Source organism: Manis pentadactyla, chromosome 19 (assembly GCF_030020395.1).
Source record: "Manis pentadactyla isolate mManPen7 chromosome 19, mManPen7.hap1, whole genome shotgun sequence".
NCBI lineage: Eukaryota > Metazoa > Chordata > Mammalia > Pholidota > Manidae > Manis > Manis pentadactyla.
Window position 1 is genome coordinate 8,185,178 of NC_080037.1, and position 11,434 is coordinate 8,196,611.

At 44.7% G+C, this 11,434-nt stretch overlaps 1 protein-coding gene across 1 annotated transcript; it reads left to right on the forward strand.

Moving 5' to 3' along the window:
* The first annotated feature begins 356 nt into the window (after positions 1–356).
* On the forward strand, positions 357–5,344 carry LOC118930756 (olfactory receptor 10J1-like). The gene has a single exon (XM_036922659.2). It carries the CDS (start codon positions 587–589, stop codon positions 1,343–1,345), a length of 759 nt encoding a protein of 252 aa, XP_036778554.2. The 5' UTR covers positions 357–586; the 3' UTR covers positions 1,346–5,344.
* The last annotated feature ends 6,090 nt before the right edge of the window (positions 5,345–11,434 follow it).

The window sequence follows — 11,434 nt, forward strand, 5'->3', positions numbered from 1 at the left end:
CTACATTTTGCTCCTTTGATAACTTCTTTTGTTCCTTCGATGAGTCTTCATTTCTCTTTTACAGCTAAACATTTTTCTAGACTAAGTTTTGATGCTTCTTTAGTCCTTGTCCAAACATAGCAGTTTGGAATGAGATTCTGCTCTTCTTCAGGAGTGAAATGGGGCCAGTTAGACCTTTTTTCAAAACCGTCATCCCTAAGCCATCAGTGCATTTAAATAATTGCACTAGGGCCAGACACCTGATTGGGTTTTTCTGTCTTGGCCTGTAGGGGACTGTCGTCCTCCGTGACCTGGTACCCACCCCAGGTCCTTGCCGTTGCCTTCCCCTGGAGTTCTCCTGCTCACGGCATTGGCACTGATGTATTCTGACTGACTGACCTATTTCTCCATCTTTTAGACCTGGAATGTATCAGCGGAGAGAGAGAACCACACAGTGGTGAGTGAATTTGTTTTCCAGGGTTTTTCCAGCTTTCACGAACACAAGCTCACCCTCTTTGTGGCATTTCTTGCCTTGTACCTTGTAACTCTGGCCGGCAATGTCATCATTGTGACAATCACCAGCACTGACCGTCACCTCCACACCCCCATGTACTTCTTTCTGAGCTTGCTGTCCGCTTCAGAGACCATGTACACATTGGTCATTATGCCAAGGATGCTTTCCAGCCTCATAGGCCCAAGCCAACCCATCTCCTTGGCTGGCTGTGCTGCCCAGATGTTCTTTTTTATCACTTTGGCCATCAACAACTGCTTTCTGCTCACAGCAATGGGGTACGACCGCTACGTGGCCATCTGCAACCCCTTGAGGTACACAGTCATCATGAACAAGAGGGTGTGTGCCCAGCTGGCATGGGGGGCCTGCAGCATTGGGCTGCTTGTGGCCATAATTCAGATTTCCTCTGTGTTCAGGCTGCCCTTTTGTGACAGAGAGGTGGCCCATTATTTCTGTGACATCCGCCCAGTTATGAAACTCTCCTGTGCTGACACCACTTTACATGACATAATTAATTTTGTCATCAGCTCACTCGTTATTGTGGTGCCCATGGGCCTGGTCTTCACCTCCTACGTCCTCGTCATCTCCACCATCCTCAGGATCACCTCGGCTGAGGGCCGGAAGAAGGCCTTTGCCACCTGCGCCTCCCACCTCACGGTGGTCATCGTCCACTACGGCTGCGCCTCCATTGCCTACCTCAAGCCCAGGTCAGAGAACTCCCGGGATCAGGACCAGCTGATCTCAGTGACCTACACCATCATCACCCCCCTACTGAACCCTGTGGTGTACACCCTGAGGAACAAGGAGGTCAGGGATGCCCTTCGCCGTGCTATTGGCAAGAAACCTCTGGCCTAGGATCTTTGTAATTTGACACATAGCCTATCGTCCTCAGGGTAATGTTGTAACCTCAAAAAAATGTTGATCCTATCATTCATCCTCTACCTAGAAAGAGTTGCAAAATTTGGTGGTAGGGCCTCATTAAAGACCCAAGGGCTCCTCCGACTTGAATTTCAAATTTCCCATCATTCTCCTATCCTTCTAATCTCACAGGCTCCCCAGGGGAATGCTCAGATGCCACTTCTAAGGTGAAAAGCTGGTAGGGAACAATCTTATCAGTTGACAGCAGAAAAGTGGGCTGAATAACACCGATTTAAAGCGATGGGTTGAAAGATCAGCCTAAATGTCAGGTAGAGGCTGAGCTCTACACCTTCAAAGAAAGCACAGCTGGTGTACAGGCTGTGTTGGAAACACAGCCACAATTACCTTCCCCACTTACCAGCACTTTCTCCTCTGGGCGGTGACGAGGGTGACAGAGCCTGACATGCCGCAAGGAACATTATCAGCTTTTAACGTTCTCACCTGCCTTGGGAACCTTTTTTTCCAATTTTGTTGAAGCTCATGTTAGAACTGTTTCCTGAGTGAGTCTCGTGTGTCACGTGTTAGTAAGTAACTTGTCACACCAGCAACTGAACTCTCTGCTGTTCATGTGTGCTTCCTGCGGGCTGATGCTTAGGCTGTTCTGCGTTCACAGCGCAGGGATATCTGAAGACCTTTTATGAAATTAAGTTTGTTAATCCCACCTCCCAGCTAACTCTGGCCGTCTCAGATCTGGAAATTCGCCCATGATTTTCATTCTTACTGTAGGGCCTGAGCTGATACCCATCTGCATTCACCCTCTTCATTTCTGTAGCGATGAACTCATGTTCTGTGAGCAGGGGGTGCCTAGGGTAAGCTCTAAGTTTAAACACTTGTCTGAGCAAGTCTTGGAGCCTCCTAATTCCTGTTGTTGCTTGCTACAGGGGAAAATGGTATTGATTTGTGGGAAAGGTTTTCGGCTTTAGGATTGCGTGGCCTGGAGTAAAAGAGGAAGAACTTGCCAAATGTCTTCCAGTCCATCAAAGGCTGATGGTCAAAATAAGCAAATCCACATCTCCCACCCACCATCCTTCTCCCGCTTCGGGACAGTCCCAGTGTCCCCACTGAAGATGCATTGAAAGGGCGTGTCAAACAAAGGACGTGGGCGTCCCTCACGGTAAAAGGGAGCCATGTTTATGGAGCATCACCTGAACAAATAAAAGCTTTCCCTCCTCCCAGCAGCCCACCTCCAAGAAAGTAACCCAAGAAAGAAAGAGGGGCCTCCAGGGCAGTTAATCTTTGCCTTTATCTGGGTCACCTCGGAATCCGTTCTGGGCCAGGGTCAATGGAAACAGTCTCACAACGCTGCTTCTGAGAAAGCCCCATTTGAGATTCTCTATTTGGGGGCCCTGCTCACTGTAGTTGCCCGTTCCTGTAAAGTCTCCCAGCAGCCACGTCGTTTTTCAGATTGCAGAGTTTTTCCACCCCAGGACCTGCCACAGCTCTACTGGCTTCTATAAGATTGGCGCCCATACCGAAAGCAATGTGCTCCCCTGAGTTCCTATCAATGCTGCAGAAAATTATGGTGCAATCCACCCACAGTAACATCTGCAAAAATAAACATTGTGTATTAAAGGCCTACGTACCCTTTGTCTTTTTAAATATAGTTTACGCCACCTTAACAGACAGAAAAAAGTTCAAGCCAGCGCATTTAATTTCAAAGTGAATGTGTGAGTGATTATCACTAACATAAATCGTGTCCAGAGAAGGGAGGCTTCAGCCCACACCTTGGGCTAGTGACCATATAGCTGTTATCTTTATAAGGCAGGGCCTGCCAGTTCAGGAGGCTGTTACTGTAACGTGAGAGGCACATCCCCTTTGGGGAGAGCACGTGATCTGCAGCCATGTGTCCCCTATCTCACCAACAAAGGGTTGTTTTGTGTCCTAATGCCTCCCATCAGAATCCCGCTCTTGTCCCAGGACAGTCTTGCCTCTGGCCCCCTACTACCCCTTTCTCACACCCTTCCTCTGCAGGAGCTTCCTACCCTCCCGGGTTCTGCAATCCCGGAGGCAGGCACCCAGCTGGCCCAGGCATGGATTGGGGCCTAGGAAGGCAGGGGCCTTGACAGTGAGCACGCACGCCCAGTGTACAGCGGGTGCTGTCCTCTGAGGTCCTTGGACTTGGAGTTGCAGGAGAGGAGACCGGGAGCAGGGTGGGGTCTGGGAGGCGCTCAGGCACAGGGCACCATTCTTCAGTGGCTTGTTCACCCTGAGGATCAGGGACAGAGGCTGTGGCTGAGTCTTCAGGGAAGATAAACACCTTCCCTCTCAAGGTGACAGAGAAAAGACCATGTGACAACTGAGTTCTGTCAGATCTCTTGTGTGCTTCCTTCTCACTGTGGATGGAAGGAGGCCCTGTCAGGGTACATACAGTCCACTGGAGTTTGCAAGGTGCCTGTGTGTGCATTACCTCAGGGACTACAGAAGCAAAATATTTGTGTTAGATGGCAGGTTCTGGTGGAGTTGTCCTGTTAGAAAGAGGAATTAAAGACATTCTATATCCATCTGCACTGCCATCTCCTTTGCACATTTCCTCTGTGCAGAACAAGCACCAGTCACGGAAAATGAAACACAGCTGACTCTTAAATGTAGTACATGCAGTATGCAGCACTCCATGGTCTCCTACCACCAGTCATGTTCTGAGATGTCATGTCCCCCCCGGAACACCTGGACTGAGGTTAGATGCAATGGTTTTTCGTGACCTACAGCTTTGGCTCTTCAGGACCAATGCTCATAGTCCAAAGTCTGAGAACCAGAATCGTATGCAAACCACACGGTCCTTTACGTTGCCCTCTCCCCACTCCCACTCCCTCATCACAGCTCTTGTGTGCCAGTTCAGCACCAATTTCCCACCCTCGTTACCCTCGGCTGCAGCATCAGGATCCCAGAAGTACTTATCTTTGACTTCTTTCCTCTTAAGACCCCTGAGAGAAAGGGCTTAGTCATTATAGAGTCAACTGTTTTCCTTGCTTAGGGAAGCAAATCTAACAAATACTATGGTCTGGAAATAAGTTAAATAATGACTGACTTAATCCAGGGAGACATAGCCTGGAAACACTATGAAGTCCTGAGTTGAGTTAGCTGTGCTTTATAGTAAGAAATGGAAAAACATTCCCTTAGATTCAGGGGTTTCTTAGGAAGTGCTCACCCTGGACAAAGAATAGGAACAGAGCATTTAGGGAGAGGGAGCTCTGTAGAGATCACAGACTTCTGTGTTGAGAGAGACGTCAGCCAGTACAATATGAATTAGGAGGATGGTAAAGTAAACCATGAATTTATCTCCCTTCATGTGATTTGTGACCTTGTCAGTATTCAGACCTACGGCGGAACAGCCTGCTTAGCCAGACAGTGGTGTTTGAATAGCTTACTGGTGCCAGTGATATGACAGAGAAGCGAGCATCTCAAACTTGAGAAGATGAGGTTGGGCTTAGTGGCAGTAACAGGAAAAAAAAAAATAAAGGATGCAGAACATTTTTTACTGCTGGAAAAAGCTTTCTATAACATTTACGCATTACAAGGTACATTCGATCTCTAATTGATCTCATCCAATCTTTATAATAACTTTTTATAAGATTAATGTGATTTTTATCCCCATCTCATAGATTAAGAAACTGAGACTCAGATGTCAGCAACTTCACAAAGGGAATTCAGTTCATTTGGGAGAAACTGGTTTTCTGATTAAAGTCCAAGATCCTTCTAAGATTTCATATTTCCTTCCATGTGACCCAGACTGAAGGATGGAGATGGATCAGAGTGTGAACACCTGAATCCCTGTAACAACTTTTCTTTTTCTAATAAAAACTGCATGTCCCTCCTTCCTCCCTCAGGTGAGAGGAAATGGTGTTCCCACGTATAAGCAAAACCAGCTCTCCTTTCTCTAGTCCAGGGGCTTCCTTACGGCAGGCATATCCTTACTCACGAATGTCTGCGGTGGCCTTAAAAATAATTGTTCAAAAATAATTCTCCTCCCCTTGATTGTGGGTTAACTCCCTTCTGATGAATAGACTGAGCCAGACCATGTGACCGTCTATGAAAAGACTGTGGCCTTTGTGTAGAACCCTTTCTATGTGGGCTCGCTCACTGTTGGAGAAGCCAGCCGCCATGTGGGCTGCTCTGTAGAAAGGCCCACGTGGCAGGGAACTTAGGGAAGCCTCTGGCCAGTAGCCAGTGAGGAACTGGGGCTCCCAACCCAACAGCCTGTAAAGAACGGAATCCAGACAGTAGCCACGGGAGTGAGCTTGGAAGCAGATCCTCCCCTCGTTGAGCCTTCAAAAGAGACGACAGTTCTGGTTGATTGCAACCTCAAGAGAGACCTCTACTCTCCCTGCTTCCTGAGCCACAGAAAGTCTGCCATGGTAGATGTTCATTATCTTAAGTCACGAGGTTTTGAGGTGGTATGTCCTGCAGCAATAGACCACATACACCGTCTTCCGGCACATCTCCCTCAAAACAGCCCCAGCAGCAATGACAACAGAAGATGCGGTACCCCAGGGCCTGTGGGACGTGGGAAACTTCTTCCCAAGGAGGCTCGGCACATGCCCGACTGTGTCACACCTCCTGAGAGCGTGGGAGGAGCAGGGCACGCAGGGGGCGCCCCCCCATCACACTCTCCGTGGGGCTTCAGGAGTAGTGGGAGGAGTGGCAGCAGGCGAGACAACGGAGAGATGCTCACTGTTGGGCTGCTGCTTTGAGCTTCCAGGGTCACAGGCTTTGTTTCTGCAGCAGAAGGCAGCTTTTAAGTGGTGAAATCACATTAACTGAAACAGGGTAATGGTTGGGAAACAAATTTGGTGCTTTTTGCTCTGTTGTTTCAGGTGTAGGGTCTTTCTCCTCCAACTGCTCAGTTTGCTGCTGTTCGGGTCCTACCCAGGGAAAGAGGCTCTGTGTGCTCCCAAAGGGGGACCTTTTGTTTCCTGATGTGTGTGAGGGAATTGTGGCCATCGATTGTTCGTTCTATAAGATGAGCCTGCCGGGGGGCTGCTGGAGGAGCCATTTCTCCCCATGCGGAGGGGCTGGGGTATCACCAGGACCTGAACGCTAGCGTTGATTCAGGTGGCTGTGGACTTCAGAACCCGTGAGGTGGAGACCGTGGCTCTGGCAGCGTGGAGATCTAGCTCTCGTGGTCTTGAAGAGGTGGCTGGTTTGCCCATAGAGGAGCTCCTGGATGTTGGGTGTCCAGATGAGGCCCTTCATCTGGAATCGGGACATCAGCTAGGAAATGAGGAGCTCAGAGGAGTTGTCTGAGAAGACGAATTGACGGAGCCCACCTTGAGAGGGCAGGGAACAGCGCTTTGGTACTGCGAACATGTTAGTCATGTTATGACCTGAATCGCTGACTTACAAACCTGACTGCTTACATTTCATCCTGGTGTTTGTTTCTCTGTCTCCCATAAAAACTCTTCGTTAGGTAGCTGTGTCGGTTGCCCCTTTTTGATTCATCACACATTATAGGAATTTAAAATCCAAGAACATGTGGGTCATGTGTATTTTCCTCCATAGCATGATCTCCAGCACCCATCATTTTGAGTAACTGGAAATAAGAGCCCTAAAACTGCTTAGGGAATGAACTCAACTGAGTGTTTCCAGCTTGATGAGAAGAATTAGAGGAAGTTGTCCGAGTTAAGGCTCCCAGTTGCAAATAACAAAAGCTACCCTCGTTAGCTGTGGCATTTCACTTCCACTTAACCATGCTGTGTAATGGGCCACCTCAAAACTCAGTTTTTAAAACAATGAACATTTATTTGGGTCAGGAGTCTGTAGGTTGGTGCTTTAGACTTAATAATTCTTTTGGGTGATTGAGAGCAAGCCAGCTAGTTTTGGGATAATAATATCATATGAGTCAGAAATGGAGTTATGAGAATTAATGCATTTTAAGATCCTGTCTTGTTTGTATAATTTTAGATTGGTCAAAATCAATCTTGATTCCTTTCTCTATTTCAATTCTAAAACTCCTTTCATAGTAACATATGATTTCAAAGATTCCCTAAGGAATTTTAAAAATCATTTTTCATGGTATATTTTGGCATAACATTAAAATAAATAAGTTATTGTCCATAAAATGTTACTTCAGATCAATTATTACAACTAAAGGTTGCATTAAATTAATTTTATTAGTCTTAAATGATACCCACAATACATATCTAAAAAGACATATTTGACCTATCCATGTTTAATTAGTGTTCCACATTATTAAATTAAATTTAAAATAATTATGAAAGAAAGAATATAATTTATGGACAGATACAAAATGACATATACCACATTTCATTCATATGTATTAAAATGATGATTGAAATTTTAAATGTTTTTTGCTGTGTTAGAAACATACAAACATTTCTGATGATTTGATTTGCATTTCTGATATTAAAAGCATAACAAAACACATGCAATTTTTTTCTAAATAATACTCATGCTTGGGTTCCAAGTACTTACTTTCCAAGGTTTTAATTAAATGCTAAAGACATCTTGATATTCTGTAGGATGTCGATCAGATTAGGGTCTCTTTGACAATCAAGATGGATAAATTTCAAAAATAGAATGCAAATGTAAATTTCAAATAGTGCCATATATTTATAAACAGAGCCATATGTACTAACATATAAACATACAAAGGAATAATTCACACACACATTCAAGAGTGGTTACCTCTGAGGAGGGAGAGAGGAAGGGAGGGAGGAAGGAAATAAGAAGAAAGGAAGGAAGGAAGGGTGAAGGTCAGGAGTGAGTTTCTGTTTATATCCATAAATGTTATTACTTTAAAAAGAGGAAGCAATTATAACAAATATGACATAGAAAATACATGGAATTTGATATATAATTTTAAAACTTTACTTTTCTTATAAATTTAAATTTTTCACAATTATTGTTACTTCTTATTTGTAAAGAGAATCTCCAGATGAATTCTGGGGGGTCATTTTTCTGCTCCTCATTCACATGCCTTATTTCAACATGAATGTTCCTTATGTGTGCATAAGTTTAACCAATGCCTTGTTAAGGGTATAAATGAACCAAATGTATAACAAAGAAAAAAAAAAGTCGTGTACAATGGTATAACGGTCAAAACCACTAACTTGTCTTGCAGTGATAAACTCAGAGTGGTTGTTGAGTCATGAACAGGAACTTCTGATCACCAACTCCCAGACCTGTTCAGTTGATTTCCACTGCAAAGTCTTCCGTAGGTTCCGTTTTAAAGGAACAAGGCTGAGAAATGGAGGACTTCCCTTCTGGCTTCCCTTTCAAAGCCCCCCACTGACCTACATAGTGACTGATGTCAGTTCTCTGATGGGATACCAGTCCTTCATATGTCCACGTTGTCCCCAGACCTGGAAACACAGATAGTAAATGTCAGAGAGGCTGTACCCTCTTGAAAACATGGAGCCTGTTTCCTTATCTGACAAGCTCAGACTCGTCAGGAGAAAGTAGGAAGTGGGAAGGTACCAGAGATGGGGCAGTCACAAGACCCGAAAGAGGTGACCAAGGAGTAAGGCGCATCACTCTCCATTCTGATGTATGGTTATCGTCTAAATTTGACTCCCGTTAGCTAGAGAAAGACTTGTCCTTGAAGGAAGGGGGTAGGAAGCCAGGTGGTGAGTGTCTTCCCCTTGTAGGACTTCTGTCGGTGAGTGTCCTCTCCACTGTCACATTCACATCACAGGGAGGTAGGCAGAGAGGTCCTGAGGGTCGTTGGGGGAAGTTCCCAACCTAGAAAAACAGAGAAGGCTTTTTATGTGGGGGAGACTTAGGGTGGAGACAGGAAGACGTGGTGGTTAAGATGGGAGACATGACTCTTTCTCCAGGGATCCCTAGGGCCAGAGAAAGGAAGGTTGGCTTGGCTGTAGATGAGAACACTGTTCCCTTTAGTTCAAGAATGAGCAATGGGCTTGGGGCCTCGCTGCTCGGCACACTGGCCTCTGTACACAGAGGGCAGGGAAGGCCTGAAGGAAGAGGCAGGTCGCCCCAGATCAGTAGTGGCAGGTCTGATAAGCAGGAGGACTTACAGGACGTGTCTTGGGTAGCTACAAGACGAGTAGATCTCAGCACCTGCCTGCCAGAATCCTAAAAGTTTATAAAGAGGCCTTAATGGGCTTCAGTCACATGCACCATCCAGACGGTCTCCACACCGCGTCACTCTTTCAAGGCTGTGCCCTTGGAGCGGCTCCCACTGTGGGGACAGGAAACAGACCACAGAGTCCAAGGACATGGGAAGGGCTGAGGAAAACCAAGTCACACTCCTGTAGAAATAATTAACCGCACATTTATTTATCCTTAGCCACTTTCAGCTCCACATGGAAAATCCTCTAAGGGCGAAGTGCCCAGGAGCAGGTGTGAGAGCAGGAGAGACAAACTGTCCCACAGCCTTGGTTCCTTGTACACCTTTGTACACCTTTGTACAGCAGCCTTATTTACTTCCCTGTAATTGAGTTGAACCAGACAAGCAAGTTAGAGAAAACAACTTACCTTATAAAATCTTTAATTTCTCCATCACATATAAATAATAGAACATATTCGTAAGCTCTATGTAAACTCCATAAGCTCTATCTGGAGATAGAACATATCGTAAACAATTGTTAACCTGAAGTTGGTAGGATAATTTTTGTCTTGTCTCTATCTGCAGACACTGCTGACATGTCCTGGTTCTAGAGGAATCCTGCACACAGCCTCACCTGTGTGCGCCTCTTGTTCTGTAGCACTTGGACCAATGTAATAAGCTCTTTCTATGTCCACAGAAAATCGAGGAGCAAAGTCTCAATTGGGTATAGAGAGGGCATTGTCAAGCCCCTCTAAGTGCCTCTTGCTTCCTTCCATTTGTGCCAGCTGGAGTCAATTTACCATTTTAACTATTTTTAAGTGTACATCAGTGGTATTAAGTACATTCACAATGTGTGTAACCATCACCACTGCGCATTCTTCATCATTCCAAAGAGATACTCTGTACCCATTAAACAATCACTCTCCATTTTCTCTTCCTCGCAGCCCCTGGTTACTTCATTTACTTTCTATCTCTATAAATTTGCCTCTTCTAGGTAATTTATATAAGTGGAATCACATAATATTTGTCCTTTTGTGTCTTGTTTACTTCATTCAGCATGTTTTTAAGGTTTATCCATGTTGTAGTAGGCCTCAGAATTTCATTTCTTTTTAAGGGTGAATAATATTCCGTTGCAGTTATTGGTTATAGGTATGTGTTGGATCAACCGCATTTTGTTGAACCATTCATCTGTGGATGGGCACTTGGGGTGTTTTCACCTTTTAGGTTTTGTGAAGGTATTAGGTATGTGCTCAGAACATCGGTGTGCAAGTGTATATTCAGGCTCCTGTTTTCAGTTCTTTTGTGTACAGACCCAGGAGCGGAACTGCTGGACCATTTAACTTGCTGGGGTGCCACCAAGCTCTTTTCCACAGTTCCTGCTCCATTTTACATTCCCACCAGCAATAAATAAGGTTCCGATTTCTCCACTTCCTCATCAACACTTGTTATTTTTATTAAAAAAATATATATATTATAGCCATTCTAATAGATGTGATGTGGTATATCATTGTGGTTTTGATTTGTATTTCCTTGATGGCTAGCTAATGATACTGAACATCTTTTCATGCACTTATATCGATCATTTGTATATCTTCTTTGGAGAAATGTCTTCAAATTCTTTGCCCCTTTTTGAATTGTTTTATTTTTTCATTGTAGGAGTTCTAGATACCAATCCCCAATCAGGTATATGTATGATTTGTAAATATTTTCTCCAATTCTGTAGGTTGTCTTTTCTTGAAAATATCCTTTGATGCACAAAAGTTTTTAATTTTGATGAAGTCCAGTTTACCTATTTCTCTCTTGTTGCCTGTGGTTTTGGTGCATATTCAAGAAATCACTGCCAAATCCAATGTCACAAAGATTTTTCTCTATGTCTTCTAAGAGTTGTATAGTTTTAGCTCTTACACTTAGGTTCTTTGGTTCATTTTGAGTTAATTTTGCATGTAGTATAAAGTGAGGGTCCAACTTCATTCTTTTGTATGTAGATATAGTTTTCCCAG